General features: G+C 52.4%; 5 protein-coding genes across 5 annotated transcripts; 2 read left to right on the plus strand and 3 right to left on the minus strand.

Moving 5' to 3' along the window:
- Positions 1–371: 371 nt before the first annotated feature.
- Positions 372–3,149, minus strand: PHYSODRAFT_486169 (hypothetical protein; the record flags this gene model as incomplete). The annotated part of the gene is made up of 1 exon (XM_009521368.1): positions 372–3,149. One exon carries the CDS (start codon positions 3,147–3,149, stop codon positions 372–374), a length of 2,778 nt encoding a protein of 925 aa, XP_009519663.1.
- Positions 3,150–10,801: 7,652 nt separating this feature from the next.
- Positions 10,802–12,017, plus strand: PHYSODRAFT_556967 (hypothetical protein; the record flags this gene model as incomplete). Its single annotated transcript, XM_009521369.1, has 3 exons — positions 10,802–10,825; positions 10,904–11,364; positions 11,425–12,017. The coding sequence occupies 3 exons, from the start codon at positions 10,802–10,804 to the stop codon at positions 11,891–11,893; spliced, it is 954 nt and encodes a 317-aa protein (XP_009519664.1). The 3' UTR covers positions 11,894–12,017.
- Positions 12,018–12,107: 90 nt separating this feature from the next.
- On the minus strand, positions 12,108–12,899 carry PHYSODRAFT_483978 (hypothetical protein; the record flags this gene model as incomplete). The annotated part of the gene is made up of 1 exon (XM_009521370.1): positions 12,108–12,899. A coding segment is annotated over one exon (792 nt), but the record flags the coding sequence as incomplete, so codon positions are not given.
- A 30-nt stretch (positions 12,900–12,929) lies between these two features.
- PHYSODRAFT_260219 (hypothetical protein) lies at positions 12,930–13,787 on the minus strand (the record flags this gene model as incomplete). Its single annotated transcript, XM_009521371.1, has 1 exon — positions 12,930–13,787. One exon carries the CDS (start codon positions 13,785–13,787, stop codon positions 12,930–12,932), a length of 858 nt encoding a protein of 285 aa, XP_009519666.1.
- Positions 13,788–15,232: 1,445 nt separating this feature from the next.
- PHYSODRAFT_325501 (hypothetical protein) lies at positions 15,233–16,863 on the plus strand (the record flags this gene model as incomplete). The annotated part of the gene is made up of 3 exons (XM_009521372.1): positions 15,233–15,948; positions 15,980–16,746; positions 16,823–16,863. 3 exons carry the CDS (start codon positions 15,233–15,235, stop codon positions 16,861–16,863), a joined length of 1,524 nt encoding a protein of 507 aa, XP_009519667.1.
- Positions 16,864–20,576: the final 3,713 nt, after the last annotated feature.

A 20,576-nucleotide genomic window follows, 5' to 3' on the forward strand; every position in this document is an offset into this window, starting at 1 on the left:
TGAAGAACTGTCTGCGTTGCGAAGGCAATAACGCGCTCGTGAGCCACTGGATGATTGAAGACGGACGAGTGCTCAAAGTTGTAAAGGAGTTGGCGTCGCAAGAGCAAGACGTTCGAGTGGAGAATGAGCGCAGTAAATCTGGACAGCAACCAAGTGGTCGTTCTATTGGAGAGCAGATATCAAGGACATCAGCAGCGATCTTGCGTCTGTGTCGCTCTTGAGTTCACTCTGCAGTTTGTTGGGCGAGATTTGATACTACGAAGAACGGGATCCGCTTATTACAAGGTTTGTTTTAATTCTGCGTTAGCAACCCGATCTATTACCAGCAAGCGCCTTTGGAGTTGCTTCGTGGTCTCATTGAGGTGTTTGATCTACGTGTAGTGGACCTTCGTTTCATCCCACTGGTGGTTGGGGTAGATCTGCAGGTCCAAGCGCTCCGCCACTTCGTTGAGGTTGGAGTCATCGCCCTCAAACAGACCCTTGAAGACCACATTCACGATGTGCTCGAAGCGCTCCGTAATCTGCTTGAGCTCACGAGGAGTATCAGGAATCGAACGTTCGACGAGAACCGCCAAGACCAAGCAGACCTGGCACGCGACAACGAAGCTGAAGGCCTTGACGGTTCCATCCTGGTCTTCGAACAAGTCGGACGTCCACAAGATGAGCGCCGAGTTTGTTCCAAGTGCGATGTACGTCATGAAGCGCAGGATGTAGAACCACACACCGATATCCTTGGCCGGGTGGGGGAACGGTCGGCGGTGCACGAAGCAGAGCTTCACGGCATCAACGTGAACTTCGAGCATGTTGTTGGCCAGAGCGAGCAATGGCGTCAGAGGGAACGCCACCACGAACAAGTTGATGAATCCATACTGGATCACCATCTCGTTGTAGTCCTCGAACGCTTCGTTGCTCTCGTAGGGCACAAGCTTGGCTTGCTCCTCGATGAAGTTGTGACCACCCTTCTCCTCCCCAGTCTCCTTGGGGGCGCCTTCGACAGCCGCGTTCGCAGCCTTGCGCTCGGCGAAGAGCTGGTAGCGATACTTCAAGTACGGGATGGCCACTTCCGTCGTGTTGCCCACCACGATTCGGATCAAGAACAGCGTCAGCAACTGGTCGCGCAGCTCGCTCATACAGTCGTCTTCGTACAGGCAGGATCCTTCGGCCCAGCGCTTCACGAACGCAATGTAGAAGAACGACGCGAACGAGTTGCAGAACTGGAAGAGGAACACCTTGATCACCAGGTAGTTCTCGTACTCGGCATCCGTTCGGTGGTTCTCCAGGTCGTTCAGCTTGCGAGCCACAAGGCGATACACCGTATTGAGAACCAGAATCTGGATAGCGTTGACCACAGTCACACCGAGCGTCAGAGACTGCTGGTACTTGGCGCTGATGTTATGGTTCTCGAGGTTGTCGCTGTTGTTGATCCAGTGCTTCAGCACGAACAGACCAAAGAGTGCCACGACCACGATTCCGACCATGAAGGTGACGACCATTACGGACACGACAAAGGCGCGACGGCGCTTGGTCTTGCTCTCGTACGTCACCTCCTCCACGTCTGTCGTCGGGTGGTAGCTCTTGGTGCCGCGGAACTGAGGACGGTAACGGAACGACTCGTGCAGCCCGCTGAGCCCCCAGAGCGAGTCTAGAATACCGTTCTTGCGCTTCCACAGCTCCGAGAACATGGACGACCAGATCACCACGAAGATAGCGAACGCAATCAGGATGTAGCCTTGCTGGTTAGTACCCGTCACCGCCTGACGCGCTTCAATGTAGCAGAACGTGATAATACCCGCGATAGTCGGCAACACGAGCATCTTGGTGTAGAACTCCAGCCACGCGAAGTAGAGCGCGATCTTCTCTCCAAAGTAGTAGCGGATCTTGTGCAGCGGTTGATACAGCATCGTCCAGTGCAGCGCCCACGAGTGACGAAGGTCATGGAGCGCTGCAGCGTCATGTAGAGCGAACATCTGCCCCTCCAAGTACCCCGCGGCCTCCAGCGCGTCCGTGTTGATATGCCTGTCCACGATGCCCTCGGCCAGACGGATGCGGTCCTTCTGCGTGAACAGCGTCTCCTCCTTCTTCTTGCCCCACTTGACCGGGTAGCGGCGGTAATACGGCTGATACTTCTCCTCGTGCCGGTACTCTGCGAACGGCGCGAAGTACGTCATGGGGTCGTAGGGCAGCGCGAAGATGGACGTCCAGAAGCGGTCCCAGTGGTTGCCCTGGACGCGTCGGCAGCTCTCGTCGTCGATGAACAGCCCGTCCGCCTCCTCCGTGTGGCCCCAGCGGTCCAGCGCCTTGCGCAGCTCCGGGTGGAACTCGTCTCCGCGCGACACGAGCAGCGGGTCCGTCTCGGGCTGGTCGGCGCCTTCGTCCGCGCAGCCGCGCGTTTGCCTCAGGTGGTCCATGGATCTCTGCCACTCCTGCTCACCCATCTCGCGCCGCAGCGTCTGCAGCTTCTTGTCGTGCAGCGTCTTGTCAAAAGGTTTGTTGCTGATCTGCAGCCGGTAGTTGGTGCGGTCGGCCTCGACGCGCAGGTCGTCGTTGTCGGCCTTGATGGTCATGATGATCTCGTCCGCGTCGCAGCTCAGGAACATGCGCGTGGTGAGGCCGCACGCGAGCTGCACGCGGCGCGCGATGGCCGTGGCCACGAGCTCGCAGAACTTGGTCTCGGTCGTGGCCTCGAGCGAGCCGACGAACTGCGCGTACTCGGTCTTGAGCAGCTGCTGCTGCGTCTCGAGGCGCCGCTGCTCGCCCGACTCGCTGTGGTCGTTGCTCGTCGTGTCCGTGACCACGTCCACGCCGCGCTCGTCCAGGAAGCAGCGCGACGTGCGCAGCACGCGCTGGAACGGGTCGATCACGATCTTGTTGGCGAGCTGACTGCGCTCCGCGTCCTTGCCCAGCATGAGCTGCACGAAGCTGCGCAGCGTGAAGTCGTCGGGCTTCTTGAGCTCGCCGCCCTCGCGCCGCGGGAAGACCATGACCAGGTCGTGGTCGTACAGCGTCTTGTCCGACGCGCTGGTCGACGACTTGATCACGGACGACGGCGCGCTCTGCATGGAGCTGAACTCCATGTCGATGGCCGTGGACGACCGCGCGGGCGACGCGAAGGCGTCGTACGCGTTCCCCGCTGCACGTTGATTCGTCATGTGAGCTGCAGGCCGCAAATCTGAAAGTGACTCACAGCGCGAGGGCTGCGGTACATGTACAATTTGTCGCCGTTGAGCCTTGCGATGTAACGCGAGACCAGGCGAAAAAGGTGCACGCGCTCAAGAGGGACCGAGAGCTTTTGAGCCTTTGGAGGAGACCAAGATGCCGATGGATGGTAAACAATCAGCTGCGACGGAAAGGAAAGGAGCGAGGCGAGGTGAGGTGGGCTGCTCACTTGTCAAGTCACGTGAAGGACATCCTTGGTGGCGACGATTGATACTTCGGCCAGAGGTGGACGGACGGATTGCCGTTCGGTACGGAGAGGATCTGACAACGACGTGACACCGGGTTCAAGGTGAAGGGCGAAGGCGCAGCGGTCTCTCTCCAAGCCGTTGTGCCATTGTCGCGAGCGGACAGAAGCCTCACCCTCCAAGCCCCCGTCCAAGTTGGACTCCAACATCCCTCACCCACGTCGCCATGAATCAACGACAAGTAGAGCCCCCAAGTTCTCTAAGCGGATAGCTTAGAGCCAGCGTCATTTCTTGTCAGACCATCAGTTGAATACATTCGGTACATTTTAATATGAACTAGAGTATCCAAAATCTCATGGTATTACCGGTATAAAGCAGCGCAGCGTCCGGATCGATGCTTTTGACGTGGTTTTGGATTTGGAATAAAACTTAAGCAAAACAAAATGTGCGGTTTAATTCACACCCACCATTACGATGCATACTGTGGTACTGTGCGACGTTGGGGCTCATGCAGGCTGCGGAATCCAAAACGGAGTGCGCATGGCGCGACAGTAGTGTATGCAGTGTCCGGACGTCGCACCATAGTAGCATGCGTAGTGTTTTCTGGACGTCGCATCATATTGAGTACCAGTATCTACATTGATATAGACGGACAAGTCCATGGTGGTGCACTTTAGAGTGCTCGATTAGATGGGCGTGATGTTTGCTGCAGCAAGAACCTAAGTAAAGCAATATGAACGCATGGCGCAGCGAAATTAGCGCCAATTTGCACCGCGTACTTTATAACTGCAGTAACGTGTAAACTGCAGATGTAGTTCGTAAAAATAGAGGTATTTTACTAGGTGCGGCTCGCGAAGAAGTCTCGTTGGATGCCATTATACTTGGTTGCAACAACTCACGCACCATGGAGTACTGTAGACCTTGACAGTTTTCTTCCTGATCGTGGGGTGAGGAAAAAAAGATAGTAACAGAAATAGCGATAACAATTTCAGTTTCAAAGTCAGTAACTAATAGCGGTTGCAGTAGCGGTGGCATTGACAGTTGGGCAGTTGCAGTGGTAGCTGGCAGTGATCGTGACGCAGGCGAACAATTCCAATAGCAATATACCGAATAAAAATTATTGTGCCTTTCACTTATTCTGCCGTGATAATTCTGGCATAACTCTAATCCGTTATCGACCTTAATTATGCCCCGAGTTAGCTAATTCCCATGTTAATTCCGGGTCGTCCCTCCGTGGCCGAATTAGGAGCGGCGATGGTGAGGCGACTCAAGGCGGAATAAGCTAATCCAGCCTTCGTTATTAATAGGCGGAAACAGAGCGATTGGCGGTTTCCTATCCGCCAATCCATGCCATTCTGTTCGTATCTCCGTCGATTAGCTGATCGCGGATGTTAGGGGAAGCGCTCACGATCTTAGGCATAATTAGCACTAAATAAGCGTTGATCACCCTTTTATGACTCTAATTCCGCCTGAATTAACAGCTCACCCGCCAAAATACGTGAAAGACACAATACGTCATATTGATATTATTTACGCAGCAATACAAGTCACACACATTATTTGGAAAATAGGAGAGTGATTTACAAGGGTCTAGTGGACGATAAGATCATCGATAATGTTTGGATCGCTTCGTTTTCACCACGGTGGACGGCGATATTCAGATGGCATCTACTTATAAATTTAGTTTGAGCAAGCCATGAAATGCCCCGTGATATTATGCAGCAAGCCAAGCAGTATGGAGTAGATTTTGGCAGTCTTTCTCAGGCATGAAAAAGAAAGCAGGAGCAATATCATTACAGTGCCATTATCAATGCTGAGATCGTAGTTGTAGCGTAAATAACAACGGTAGCGGTAGTGGCAGCAGATAATAAACAGTCGCAGTAGCGATAGCAGCAGATACACTCCACGACAAAAAGATATGGACACCACCAAAAGTGGCTGTAACTTCGTCATTTTTTATCGTTTTAAGGTGCGGTTTGGACTAGAGTTGCAGAACACGCTGATAAAGATCTGCACGCTGCTAACACGCGCGCTTTTGCGCTTCTTCAGGTAGCTCACATACAAATCACTGGTGCTGCCCAGGTGACAAAACTTATGGACAGCTAATCCCCATACAAAATCCTATATTAACCAAAACCCCTTACAAATGATACAACTTGGACTTTGTATGGGGCGACAAAGGAACCCATGATTTCTCCACTCTACCTTAGTACTGAGCCATATATCATCGACCAACAGTTTAGAATGGAGAAGACAATCGTATATCCAAAAGGTAGCAGCATACAGAGCTACAAATTGGCACTAACTAGGATGCAACTGAAGGTGTCTCGCAAATCATCAGATAATACGTAGCCACCACTCGAAATTTCAGTCGCTTACTACTTGCTCAGTTCTGTGCGATGGTCGATGTGTTTATTACAGATCACTAAACACACCTTCTAGTACACGATAATGCCATCAGATATTTGTCTAACGTCGCGAGTATCGCCGTGAGGCTGGTTCCTTTGTCGCCCCATACAAAGTCCAAGTTGTATCATTTGTAAGGGGTTTTGGTTAATATAGGATTTTGTATGGGGATTAGCTGTCCATACCTGAAGAAGCGCGTGTTAGTAGCGTGCAGATCTTTATCAGCGTGTTCTGCAACTCTAGTCCAAACCGCACCTTAAAACGATAAAAATGACGAAGTTACAGCCACTTTTGGTGGTGTCCATATCTTTTTGTCGTGGAGTGTACGAACAAGCAATATCAATGACAACATTACTATGACATCATTAACAGTAGTGAAATAGTAGTTGTAGTAGCTGTAGTACAGCTGCTCCAGCTGTAGTTGCAGTAGTGGTAAGCAGATAGTGCCTGTCACCAGCAGTAACGCGCGCCACAGGTAGCATAACAAATGCAATATCTTTAACAATAGTGGAATATGAGTAGTATAGCAATATAAGTAGTGATGAGGTAGGAGTAAGAGCAGCAGCGATAGTGCCAGTGTCAGTGACAGTGACTGAAGCAGTGGCAGTAGCAGTGACAGTAGCAGCCGCAGTAGCTGTAGCATGGCAGTGGTGGCGACAGTGGCAGTTGCAATAAATACCAATTGCAACATGATGTTGTCAACATCAGGGCCCCTCCAATTCAGTATTATATTGAATTGGTAAAATTGCTTGACAGTAATAATGATTTAAATATGACGATAACCAAAGCTAATTATTATACTGATTAACTATTTCAATTCCATGCGCCTTGACTGTGTTTTTGAATACCCTGAAATCGTACGAGCCAATAATACAAATGTCAATATGGCGCTTGCCAATAACACATATTTTCGTCATATTAATTGACAATTTTCATATTGAATTTTTTATTCATACCCCTGGTCAACATCAATTATAATAGTATGAAAATTTAAGTTTCTTGTAGTAATATGAATCGTTTCATGTATAGTACTCACAAAAATATTGGTGATAATGTTAATAACAGTAACAAGTGCAGACTGGCGCTGAGGCGCGGCGCGTCCTAACCGTTTTAGTAGCAAAAAACACAAAATTGTTCGGTCCGCTTAGAGACCCGCACGCGAAGCGCGCCCCAGTTCTCTCAGCCTAAAGGGCTGAGAGTATACCGCTCACTTTTCGTTTCTAAACGTGCCCTGCTTCAACTTGGAGGTGTTTTAAACATATTTGTGAAATCTAGACCACTAAATATGTTTTATACTGTTTCTTTCGTTGTCTTGGTATGTGTATACTCTGCCCGAAGACTTCCATGGGACGACCCTTCATATTAGTGAATTGGCAGATTCAGAAATTCCACCTCTCAATTGAATCTCGCTTTGAAGCCATTTACTTTTGAATATTTTTTCAGCAAAGTACGGTACTACCCCGGCTTATGGCCACTCGCACGAAGGGACGCCCGCCTCACTTGTTAAAGTACACAAGTCACTCGTTTAAGTGGCCCTTTCGGCCAATGAGATTCAGCCCAAAATATGGAGCTGTACCAGTTGCAGCTGGGAAGAGAAGTGAGAGGCTTTCACTATGGCCCTTGAGCTTCAATTGGTATAGCCCGGCCATTTAAAAACGAGTTAGAAACATGGTGTACCGCACACTTGCCGTCGGGAGGCAAGCAGTTCTTGCATTGGGCAGCCTGCAGAAAGAGGAAAGTAGCTTTCGCATTGAGCAGCACCAAGTTGGTGACCAATAGAGCTGCCGGAAGAGGCGAGTAATTCCTCCGGCCGGAAACAATTGCAGTAAAACCACTACAATTCTGGTAAAGAAGAGTGCACGAGAAAAAGCAAAATTCACATATTGAGATCCAAGATAACTCTGCAATTTCTTAGTGACGGAGGCATGTAGCACCTTGAAAGAAAGAGCAGAAGTATTTAGCTGTGGAAGTCAACAGAGGTAGAGTTGTGCGCATGGATTAGTGGGCTCGCGTGATGCAATTGCTACGGGGCTAATCTATTGAGAGCAACGCAAGTTTGACTTGGGCATGCAGAAGGCTGAGAGACCTCGTGCGCGAAGAGCCTCGAAGAGACTCGAGCAGCGCTACTGTTGCAGTTGCCGGTTTTTTGTCAGAGACTAAACCTGAGCATCGCTTACTACGTCCGGAATAATTATTCCAAATGTCAGTTTCTTAATCCATTCCGTTCCACAATTTTATGCCATCTCATGATATTTTCACCTCACTTCATCTCAGTATGCGTAGGGAGAGGGAGGGGGCAGTGCGCACTCGACATAGTCGCCACGTACGAGCTAGCAGCAGCTTCACTCTCGGCCATGGCGGCGTCCTCGGGCTTCACGGCGGGCGACGCCGACGACGAGTTCGGCAACTTCGCGGCGGCCGAGCGGCTCTCGGACCCGTTCGGCGACGTCTACGGCGCGGACGCGGACTTCGGCGCCTTCGCCGCCGGCAGCTCGCAGCAGCCTCCGGACAGCTCGTCGCTCATGTCGTTCTCGCCTCTGACGGGGCCTGCGTCATCCGCCGCGCCTCCACCAGCTTTGCTCCCGTCCATCAGCGGCGAGGTGGACCCCTTCGCGGACATCACGGGGGGACTCGGGGCGGCAGGACAGCAGCAGGAGGCGCCCAAGGAGGAGGAAGACGAGTTGAAGCAGGAGAAGGAGGCGTCTGCGTCTCCGTCGGCGGCCAGAGCGGCGATCCTGGACCTCGTGTGGGGCAACAGCGGTCAGGAGACGGAGACGAACCCGCTGGCGGCATCGATGACGTCCGTGGGCAGCGCGTCGACGCGCAGCAGGACGGCGTCGAGCCCCAGCGGCTTCAATCTGCCCATGCCGCTGCCTCCACCGACGGCGACCAAGTTTGCGTCGTTCCCGTCGGCTGAGGCTGCTGTGGAGAAAGAGAAGGGGGCGGAGACGGGCGACTTGCTGTCGTTTTCCCCCGTGCAGGCGTCGGCTCCGAGTGATCCGTTCTTTGGAATTAGTGAGGAGACTGGGGGGAGCAGCTCTGCGTCTGCACCGGCGTTTGGTGACGACGAGCTTTTCACGCTGACGGCGACGACGCCGCAGTCGGTGGCGTCTTCGTCGGCTCCGACGTCGCTGCGTGGGTCGTTTGCGTCGCTGCATGAGGCGGTGAAGCCTTCTGGAGAAATTGTGGGGGCTGCAGAGACCACGCCGTCCCCGCGTGACCCGTTTGCAGAGCGCACGACACGGTCGTTTGGGTCTTTGAACTCGTCGTTTGTCAGTGCCGGAGCGATGGAGGAGCAGAGTGGAATGCAGGCTTCGTTCGGCGCGTTCACTTCCGCTGTTGATGCTGGTAGCACCAGTGTAACGCCGTCGCTATCACCGTCGCCGTCTTCAGCTCCGCCGTCTCTGCACAGCTCGTTCAAGATGACGACGGATGGGTTCATGGGTTTTGCGTCTGCTTCCGCTGCCGAAGACTCAGACGAGGTAGATCCGTTTGCCGAAGCTGGACTTGCCGCGCCGGAGGAGGTTCCGTTGGCGGAAGCTCTCGCTGCGTGGGGTGCTTCGGCTGGTCCGACTGAAGAAGATGATGGAGATAAGGGTGGTGAAGACAAGCAGGATGGCGAGGAAGGTGTTGAGGGCAAGCAGGTTGAAGCTGGAAGTGCAGCAGGCGATGATTTGGGTGCTGCGGCAGAAAAGATCGATTTCTTTGGAGCGGCCGACCAGGCAACACCAACAAATCTTGAGCCAACAGCTTTGAATGATTGGCAACACGTTGGCTTCATCACGTCAAGCCCACTGGAACAGAGCCAGGAAGAAGAGGCCGCTGCTGAGTCTCCTGCAACTACGAACGCCTCGGAAACAGCCGACGATGAGTCTTTCGTGCCATTCTCTGTCTCAATGGATCATGGTAAAAATGCTGAGAGCAACGAAACAGAAGCTGTGCCCGTTAATCCGACAGAGGAAACTGAGAACAAGGCTCATGCTCTTGGCATCCAAGACGGCGCATTTGACGACGATGAATCTGATAGCGACGAGGAGAATGCGCGGGTGGCGTCTGGCAGCGAGGTTGTGTGGCCGTCGACGCAAAGTGTTGCGGAGCCCAACGACCCATTCGGACAGCAAGGCGACGTATTTGGGATTTCGACAGCCGTGGCGGATGTGGATATTGGAAGCTCTGATGTAGCCTGGAGAGATACCTTCTCTGGTGCTGCTCCCTCGCCACAACATGATCTTGTGAGTTCTTCGCCTACCGCTGCTGCTGATCTACAAAGTACCGATCAGGATGAGGGCGATTTTGAAAGCGAGGCCCAGGAGAGCAGCCAGGAGGAGTCTGGCGGGGCGGACGATGGTGATGATTTTGGAGACTTCGGGAACTTTGAAGCAGCCGTGCCTACAGCAAGTGCAACAATTGTCCCGAATGCTCCAGCTGCATGGGGTTCATTTCCTTCGCCAACACCTGCGCCAAGTATGCTGGTTGAAGAGGATGAGGACTCTTTCGGGGACTTTGGGATAGCTGCACCGTCGAGTCCTGTTGCTACTACTTCGGCATCGGCTGCATTTGAAGACGATGGGTTTGGTGATTTTGCGCAAAGCAGCGAGACCGCCGATGGTGATGACTTCGGAGATTTCGCTCAAAGTGGCGAGACGAATGATAGCGATGACTTCGGCGACTTTGGTGAGTTTGCCCAGAGCTCGGCGAATGATGCAGACGGATTTGATGATTTCCAGCAGTCAAGTTCAGGCGCATTTGAGGAGGGCGGCGATGGCTTCGGAGATTTCGCCCCTGCTGTCGCCTCTACTGCCACAGCGGGGCCCCCTCCTCCTGCCATTTCAATCCCGTCCATCTCCAAGAATGAGTTGTCCATATTTTTCCAGGAAGCATTTCCGACGCAGCCCGTGCCAATCTCCCCAGACCAGCCTGAAGAACAAGATGAGGATGAGGCGGAGACTGCCCAGGAGCCATCGACAGATTTCATTCAAGACGTGTTTCGGAGCATGTGGGAGGAGTACATCTCCATTGTAGCTACTACTGGGCGTCAGTCTTCTTCTTCGTCTGGTTCGTTGTCTTCTACATCGGAAACCACGGAAGTTGGAGAGAGAGTGCGATTGGGCCGGAAGACAACTCGTGCTTCAAAATATTTAAAGTATGTGCTGTCCGAGAAGATCCAAGAGGCCTCCAGGCAAAATGGCATCTTCCCACACGGCTCGGAAAGGCACCAGATGTACGTCGGATTTGCGGCTTCTGGAGACGCTGACCGCATGCGTGCTGCCCTCAAGGAGCTGCTAGATGCTCTGTTCCACAACTCGGTGAACGACGCGATGATGCGGATAGCCAAGCAGGCGGCGCTGTCGGCGAAGGCCAAGATCGCAGAGCAGGCTGCGCAGCAGCAAGCGAACTCGCGTGGTGGATCCTTATTTTCCACGACGCGCCATTTGCTGTCTCGCGGTGGGAGTGCAGGAACACCTGGCCCTGGGAGCTCGGGCAATGACAACAAAGCAGATCATGCGGGGGCTGATACTCCGACCGGTGCCTCTGTTCAGAAACTAGCTCGATTCTCGTTCGCCAACAGCCACGACGAAGCTGCAAGCCAGCGTGGAGCAAATAGCGGCGACGAGAGAGGGTCTGAAGGAAGTGACCACACGGGACACAGCAGCGGGAGCGACTCCGAGGTGGCTGGGGATAGTCGGACACGGAGCGGAAACCTCTCGGGTAGTGGCAGTGGTAGCGGTGGACTGATGAAGAAGTTCCAAGACCGCTTCTCCTTTGCCAGTTCGAGGCACCGTCCGAGATTCGTGAGCCTCCGACGGAAGGGGCAATCAGGAGAGGAAGTCCGCAAAATGGAGCTGAACCTGGACGCCATCAGTGGAGGGCTCGATGAAGTGAAGTGGAAGTGCGCCATGTTCCTGTACGATGTCGAGGAGGTGGCGCACGTGGCGCCGTCGCAAATTAGCATTTTGGCTTACCCGAGCAAGCAGCCGCTGACGGGCAAGACTGATCGCAGCGCGCTGACGAAGCTGGTCAAGCCGGACACTGTTTGGACTGTAGATATTGGCGCCAACAACAGTGATATGCTCAATGAGTGGTAAGAGTGTAAGCAAATAATGTGTGTGTGGGGAGGGGGAGGAATGCACAAACGGAGCAACAAATTTGCAGTGTCAAAACCGTTATTCAAAGCATCGACGCAGTGCAGAGAAAACGTTCGCACAGGATTACTATGGTTCATTGCATGTATTTTATCATCCCTTCGCCAAGTACTCGGAAGTAAAAAAAGTTGCCCCCCGTCAAGTGAGTCATCGACTCCTAGCCTAACGTCTGCAGATTTGGGATACTTCGGGCGATTTGGTCGCCCACAGCGCGCGCCATCTCAACATCGGGCCCCAACATGCTTTCAATATCATAGTATCGTTGGACACTCGCTAAAATGGGACCACAGCCGCCTTCTTCATCGGAAGATAGCATGTCGCGAAGCTTGCATCGTGTAAACGGCCTCTTGGTTGGCGGGACCAGCATCTTCAGAATCGCGAACGCTTCATGAGGGTCGGAAACCACTGCTGAGAACACCACAGTCTGCGTAGCTCTCTTCTCTCCAACCCAGAAGAACCTCCAGACTCTCTGCAAATCTGTTAGTACAACCGTCACGGGGTCGCATGCCAATACGCTCAGAGTGATAAGCTCTGAAACAGCCTCGTATGCATGGTTCTCCTCCACCGACGTCTTCACCTCAATCGCCACCTTCGACGATCCTACGCACGCGCGAAACATGAACGGATGGGTCTTGACTACATCTCCTAATATGATCAAATCTGTACGCCCCGCAAGCTCGATGTTGGATCCAGGAATCACAGCGGTGAGGAAACTCGACTGCATGTCCACACCAAACACGCATAAATTTCTCTGCGACAGGACATCGGCAAGGCTGGTTTCCAAATAACTGCGGTACGCGTCCTGCTGCTGCTTCTCGGTGAGGTCAGCAATAGCTTCCCAGTTGAACGTCTGGACGCCAGTACACTGAACTGGAACACCAGCGAGTAATTGAGCCTTCTCCACATTGGTAATCATGACGTTCAACTCATTCATCACGGAAACTCCTTTGTCAAAGTCGGAGCCGAGCTCCGAGTGGGTTTAACGTCCATATACCGGGTCGACATCCATTTCTTCCTCCACTGGTTCGTCAGTTTCCTGCTGCAATTCCACAACAATGGGGTTGTCTTCCGACAGACCGAGCGCCTCAATCGTTGCACCTTTCTTCAATGGGTCTCCCTTTGGAAAACTGCTGAACGCCTCGTTGTTCTCGTACGCCACCAGGTTGCCCACTGCGCAGTCTGGAAAACACATCTTGTTCTTGGCGTAAACCGCATTCAAGAAGTCCTCGACTTCGTTCGCCGATTCAACTCTCTCACTCTGGAAGGGGCTTCCGTCGATCACCAACTGGTGCCAGACGTATCTCTTCGGCACAAGAACCAGCAATGGCGTCTCCAAGCCCAAGCCAAGCTCCTGAATGGAGTCTCCAAGTTTCAGATCATGCTTGGAATTGAACTTCTCCTGGCTCTCAAAGACACAGAGTGTACACCCATCGACGTCTACGAGAAGAGTGTGGTTGTGCTTCTTGTACACAGCCTGTAGGATACCTTCTGCATTCTGGACGTCCTCCTCCAGTGATGTCGTGCGACTTCCCTTGAACGGAGCCCCAGTCAGATCCAGCAACTGGTACCAGACGTATCTCTTCGGCACACGAACCAGCAATGGGGCTGTTGGGCTTGATCCAAGGTTTTGAAGGGGGTCCCAAGGCTGCAGGTCAGCTTTGGACTTAAACTTGACTTGGTTCTCGAAGACGCGGAGTGTGCACTCAGCGACATCTGTGGGAAGAGTGGGTTTGAACTTCTTGTACACAGCCTGTAGGAGGCCTTCGGCATCCTGGGGATCCTCCTCCAGTGATGTCGCGCGACTTCCCTTGAACGGAGCCCCCGTTGCGTCCACCATCCTAACCCACGTCCGGCGCATTGCCACTTCTTCGGGAACGTGCGAGTGGGCGTTTCGCGAGCTCTGTTCTTCCAGCTTGATAATTGCAGTTCGTAAGAACTGTCGTTACTACCTTTTTAATGTCAGACTAGCCGAGCGCCGCCGCGTAGCGGTGGCGATTTTTTAGTTTGTTGGCGCTTCGTTCGCTATGCTCGCTCCGCTATTGGAGCAAACTGCCTAGGCTTCGCTACGGCAGTGGCGGACCCAGGGATTCGCATTAACCACCTTTTGAGATGTACCACTACAGGTAATACGGATGAATGGTGTGCATTATTATAGCATGCTGCACAGAAATAGACAGGGTGTATAGTAATACAGTACTACAGTAGTAGATACAGCAGCAGTCTAATGAGCTCCCAACGATTTACTGGGATAATCTATAGTATCCACATAAGTGCGATTCACAGCTAGTAACTACGAATTGAGAACTGACCGGATACGATTGATCTCGGAATCAATTCGGCGGAGTTGGAAGTAGATGCGTGCTGCTTTGTAGTTTGCTGTTATACTGTTGCGTAGTCTGCTGTAGAGTCGTGTGCATTTCGTAGAGAACTTAAATAATAATGAATGAAAGTGTAGGATGGAGCGCGTTTCGGTGGTTCGATATCTCGGTCATCCATGTCACGGGAGCCCAGATCGACAGCAGGAGTCCTATTCAAGCCCATTGCATGCTTAAGTTTTGGGATTCAATGCCATTTGCGGCCACTCTACGTACTGGTAGACATGGCCCCGTCTGTATTACGACCGTAATAAGTAATGCAGCTAATACATAAGCCAGATAGTGGTGCACCCAGTAGCAATACAGTAGGCATGGGGTGCTGTATTAATACCGTATTGAGTATTACCACTTAATGCGAAGCCCTGGGCGGACCCGTTCCGCTCGCCTCGTCGGCTCGCTGCACTACTCTCAGGCCCTGGGCGGGTCCTGCGGCCCCGCAATATCGTATGGTGGGGTCGCCTTCGCTGCGCTCGGCAGCTAATCGTAATTAGTGGAATTCGTACTTAGTGAATAAGCGTGATCAACTCTCGGACGGACAACGACGCTCTGATTGACTCTTAGGACTAGCCGAGCGCCGCCGCTACGCGGCGGTAGTTTTGCGGTTACCGGTATCACCTGAATATACATTCCCACGTCATAGTTACTCTCTGTTGAAGTAGCCTCTTTAACCTCTGGTACACTGTACCTCAAAGCTGATAGCCAGTGATCTCAGACCCTCTTATAGCTGTTATTCTCGTATTTAGTATGGTATACAGTTATACACAGTAATATGCTCTGCACCAGCCATCCACTGCGCTCTGTCTGTGCTCTCCTCGCTAATACACTCACTTCGTCTTTTGACGCCTCCTACACACTTGTATCTTCTTCTCTACGCTACCTACGCTCTCTACCTTCGCATTCATAGGTTATGATCCCAAGCCAAGCCTCAAGCGACGACTTCCCGCGCCTCATCGGCGCCGAGAACTTCGACGTGAGGAAGACTCGCGTGTGCGCGGTCCTCGACGGCAAGCATCTACTCGTCTACGTACAGAAACCCGACTACGATAGCGTCTCCGAGGAAGAAAGCGATGAGAGCGAGAGCGACATGTCCGACTCCGACGATGCAACGAAGGCCAAGCCGTCGGAGAGAGTCGAGGTCGACTCGGACGCGGTGGACTACGACGAGGAGAGCGAAGATGACAAGCAACGGTCCGACTCCGATGAAGACTCCGAAGACAACTCGGACACCTCCTCCAAACGCAAGAAGCTGCCGGTAATTCGACCATTTAGCCGCAGCCAATGGCGCAAGGATCACAAGCGCGGTGCCAAAGAGAAGCCTCAGCCTCTGAACCCGCGCGAGCGACGTCGGCAAGAAGCCAAGACCAAAGTGTTCTTGATGAAAACCATGGACAACGCCCATGTCCGACTGGTGAAGAATCTCACGACATCCTACGAGATCTTCCAGTTCATTTGCCAGAAGTATGAGGGTGCTGCATTCCACGGCGACCCCTACTTCATCCAGCACTACTTGATGAAAATCAGGTACGAGGAGGGCTCAGACCTGACTCAATTCTTCTTGAAGCTGGAGAACGCGATGAAAGCCGCGCAAGAAGCCACCGACACGGTGATGGCAGAGTCGCAGAAGTCGATCTACCTGTTTCACTCCATGCCCCAGATGGAAGAATGACCTCCGCATCTGGAAAAATCAATGGAAGTATCTCCCGTACGAAGACTTGAAGCAGAGCATCGAGGGCAAGGTCCGTGACATCCAGGCTCAAGAGCGGTACACACTGTCTAAGAGAACACCTGAGACCAGCGACACCATGAACGAGCGCGCCCTAGTGACTACTGGACAGCCTGCTCACCAAGGCCAAGATCGCAACGGGAACGGCAATTGCTCTTACTGTGACCGTCCACGCCATAACATTCGTCAATGCCGCGGACTACAAAAGGACCTACGATATGGACGAGTGAAGGCTGGCACGGTACTGTCTGCGAACTTCGCGTTCAAGGGCAACTCGAAGCGCGACCATCCGTATCGCAATTTCAAGAACTGGAGCCAGCATCAAGGGCGCAGCAACAACAGCAACAACAGCAACAACAACGGGAACGGTCGCAGAGACAAGCACCACGGTAGCCACAAGCACAAGCATGATGGCAACGGTGGTAAGAATCGCAATACTGACCAAGGCAAGAACCGTCCTCTCGACTCCGACTCGGATGACGATGATGGTACCAAGCGCAAGGTGTTCCACAAACAGCGCCGCGATACCGGTCTGATTGCAGTTGCTACGACGGTCAACCCTCCCATCAGCTTGGCCGCCCACGCCAACGTTCAACTTGACCCTACCTGGACTATTGACTCTGGATGCACGCGCCACGTGACGCAAGAATCCCAGTGGTTTGCCGACATCGCCAATGCTACGGCCCTCATGGCCAAAGGTAAGCAAAGATCCCTACTGCTTTTGCACAAACGCCTTGGACATCCTAACGCTCGCATCTTGCGTGACCTATCTAGGAGCCAAGCCATTGATGGACTCGATGATTCTGTGGCTGTAGATCCTACGGCTCAGTTCTTCTGTGTAGCCTGCACGTTAGCGAACTCACACCGCGCCCCATTCTATTCTAATAGAGTTGTTGAACGTGCTACATCTCCTTTGGAAAAGGTGCACTCAGATATCTGTGGTCCATTACCTGTGCCTAGTCTTACTGGCTGTCGCTATTTTCTGATCTTTATCGATGACTTTTCTCGATTCATGTTCACTTACCCTATCACGAACCTTAGTGAGCTGTATGACTGCTACGAGGACTTTAGGAGAAAAGCCCTGAATATCTTCAGGCGGGCCGTCCATGTCCTGCAACACACTCGGATTCTTATAGAAGATCACGATATTCAACGGCTCTAAGCAGATAATGCGAAAGAGTATGAAAAGCTTGGCCGTCTGATCTTCAAGACGTACGGTACTCATGCACAGTTTACCAACACATGCACACCTGAGCAAAATGGTGTTGCGGAACGCCGCATGCGCACAATCATGGAGCGAGTGCGTGCATTACTGCTTGAAGGGAAGCTTCCAAAACAGCTATGGGCTGAATGTGTGTACATTGATTAATATTACGCCCAGCTCCAAAACGGATGGCCGGACCCCGTATGAGCTTTGGTACCGTCGTATCCCATCCATGACCTACATGAAGGTATTCGGATGTAGTGCATACGTGCATATCACGGAGCAGTATCGTGACAAGCTTACGACTGTACATGTACCTTGGCATACCGGACCACAAGAAAGGTACCGCCTGATGGATATTAACACACACGCTCTTGTCTATAGTCGTGATGTCGTGTTTAAGGAGGATGAGTTCCCCCCTCTCGCGGACTTGACGCTCAACCCTGAGCACAGTCCAGCTTTTCAAAAGGACCAACGTGCCACCATACCGGGTCCCGCATCTGCAATGACTACTCCTGCAGAACCTGTCCCTGCAACGACTCCTACTGCAGATCCGGCGCCCGCAATGACTCCTCCTGTAGGCCCTGATATACCTACTGCTGCCATTCCTCACACCCTACAATCGCGCAGGGAGGCTCTTCATCGGGATGAAATATATTACTCCTTTCGAACAGAGACCAAGTCCGAATCTTCCTTACCACCGGCGCGTAAGCGGTCCCTTCTCAGAAAAGACCACGAGGAAGTCAACCTCAACTCTGAGGAAGATCAGCAGGATCAGGAGCGGCGTAGACAACTACTGTACACATTACTAGCAATTCGGTATGTGACAGAGCCGCCTACGTATCGAGTGGCAATGCAGACGGCTCATGCTAAGCGATGGCGCAAAGCAGCCAAATCAGAATATAAATCCCTAATGGAGAACAACACTTGGGTGCTAGTACCCCGCCCGAAAGGGCGGAAGATTCTCACAAGCCGATGGGTCTTTGTTGTAAAGTATACCGGCACAGGTGAAATTGACCGCTTCAAAGCGCGTCTTGTTATCAAAATCCTTCAGGAACATGGCATTGACTACAACGAGATATTCTCTCCTGTTATCAGAATGGAAGTACTCAGACTCCTCCTCACCATTGCAGCCCTGCTTGACCTCGAAATCCATCAGATGGACGTAAAAACGGCATTCCTCAATGGCTTTCTCGAGGAGGAAATCTACATGACTTAACCGGAAGGTTTTCAGATCCCGGGCAAGGAGCACCTCGTGTGTAAACTCCTGAAGAGTATGTACGGGTTGAAACAAGCTACCCGTGTCTGGTACAAAACGTTATCTGCCTTCCTAGAGAGTCTAGGGTTCCACAAACTCATTAAGGATAGCTGTGTATTTAAACGCACAGTTAACGGTGTGACTTGCTACATCGCTGTCTATGTGGGCAACCTTTTGGTTATTGCACCTACTCCAGCCCTCGTGGACGAACTGAAATCCGCCCTGAAACAGCGATTCTCCATGACAGATTTAGGGGAGGTGAAGTACCTACTCGGCTGGTCTATTCAACGTGACCGTAAGAACCGAACGATATTCATCCACCAGCATAAGTACGCTACAAACGTCCTTGACCGATTCAGCGACTATCTCGTTTCTTCATCCTCAATTCAGGGCCGACATACACTAAGACACACAACACTGGGGTCTTCCTAAGCCCGGCGCGTACTGGATCCCCATCCAGCGGGCTTATTGGTTTAACAACCGACCAGGATCGGCCTGACCACCCTAGATGGGATCCAGGACGGCCTTGGGCAGGTCTTTCAGGGCACCTTTGCGAATGAGGTCCATGATGGTCTGGATGGCCTTGTGCTCTTCACATCGTCCAACGTGGGATTCGCCACACTTCTTGCAGGGCAGGGCTCGGCATCTGTCAGTCGGATGTCCCATGCGTCCACAGCGGTCACAAACCAGGTCGGCCCAGCAGCGTTCAGCGCGATGTCCAAACTCGTGACAGTTTTCACAATAGTCGGACCGATCCGGGTTGTTCCGATCAGGATCACCCTGCCTGGGTGACTTCGCCCCTGACCGGAAATCCTGATTTGGGGGACGCCAGCCTGAATGTTCCAAGATCCGGAAAACAGCCTCCCTCATCTCGTTCTCCCTGGCCGTACTCTCTGCGATGGCGTCTCGAACAACTCCATCCATGTTTTCGTTCACTGGGGCAGGAGGGGAATCAGGCTTCGGCTCTGGTTCATCTTCGAAATGGACATGTACTTCCTGATCTTGGTCTGTGAGGCGAGGCTGATGAAACCTTTGTCGCCCAGGGGGGTTCGTATAGCGCAGCCCAAGACTGTTCCCCAGGGTGTAGACCCAGAGAATCGACTTGAGAGTCAACAGCAAGGAGATAGACACAGAGATTCGCAGCCGCAAAGCTTTGAACCCTGAGAATCACACTTCTTGGTTGGCGTGGGTACCTTGTGTAATCCCTGTCGGCTCGTTTGTCTTCGACGGAACGGCACTCCACCGGTTGTAAATGTAGCCCCGAAGAAGTGCGGGAGTGCACGTCTACTTCAGAACGCACCGCCACACCAAAGGCAAACCCAGAGAATCAGATCCCTTGAAACCCAGAATATCACGAATTCAGGGTCCAGATTTTCAGTCAACTCCGGGACTTGGAACTCAGAAGACACCTTACCCAAATGCCCTCCTAGCTCGATAAAACCAACAAATACAGAGTATACAAACACTACAACTAGCCGTCACTTATTCTTTTGGACCCTTGGACGGTGGGTCACACACACACTAGGCTCACTCGAGTCTGAAATTCAGGGGCCTAGCCCCCCTGAGACTCACACAAACGCGCACCACCTCCAATAAAGGAGGAAAATACAATCACTATCAATTACCTGTCCTTCACACAAGCAGTCAATACAAAATCCTGGAGGCGACTACCTAGCACCCCAGAATACCCACTGGAATAATATGAAATGGGTTACCACGAGCACAGCAAGTGACCCAACTAGGATATGGAATAGATGGATCACTCCAGGAAGCTCAAGGCCGTCGCTGGTCCCCACCTAACTGGACTTGAGTTGATGGAGTCCACACAGACGGCTGTCCTTCGCCGTTGATGTGCCCTTAGCGTCCCTGCGGTCGTAATCTCGGGTCCTCCGGATTTCCGTCGGCAGGCTTGGCCGAAGTCACTTGCGCAATACAGGGAAAATTGAACTCTGTTTGTCTTTTATCAGCTGCTTCTCTCTCTCTCTTACTTCTTTCTCTTCTGCATTCTTCTTCGGGCAAATATCTTCTGTTCACTATGCTTGGGGTCAAATGTCTTGTCTTGAGTA

The sequence above is a fragment of the Phytophthora sojae genome, assembly GCF_000149755.1.
Source record: "Phytophthora sojae unplaced genomic scaffold PHYSOscaffold_2, whole genome shotgun sequence".
Taxonomy (NCBI): Eukaryota; Oomycota; class Peronosporomycetes; order Peronosporales; family Peronosporaceae; genus Phytophthora; species Phytophthora sojae.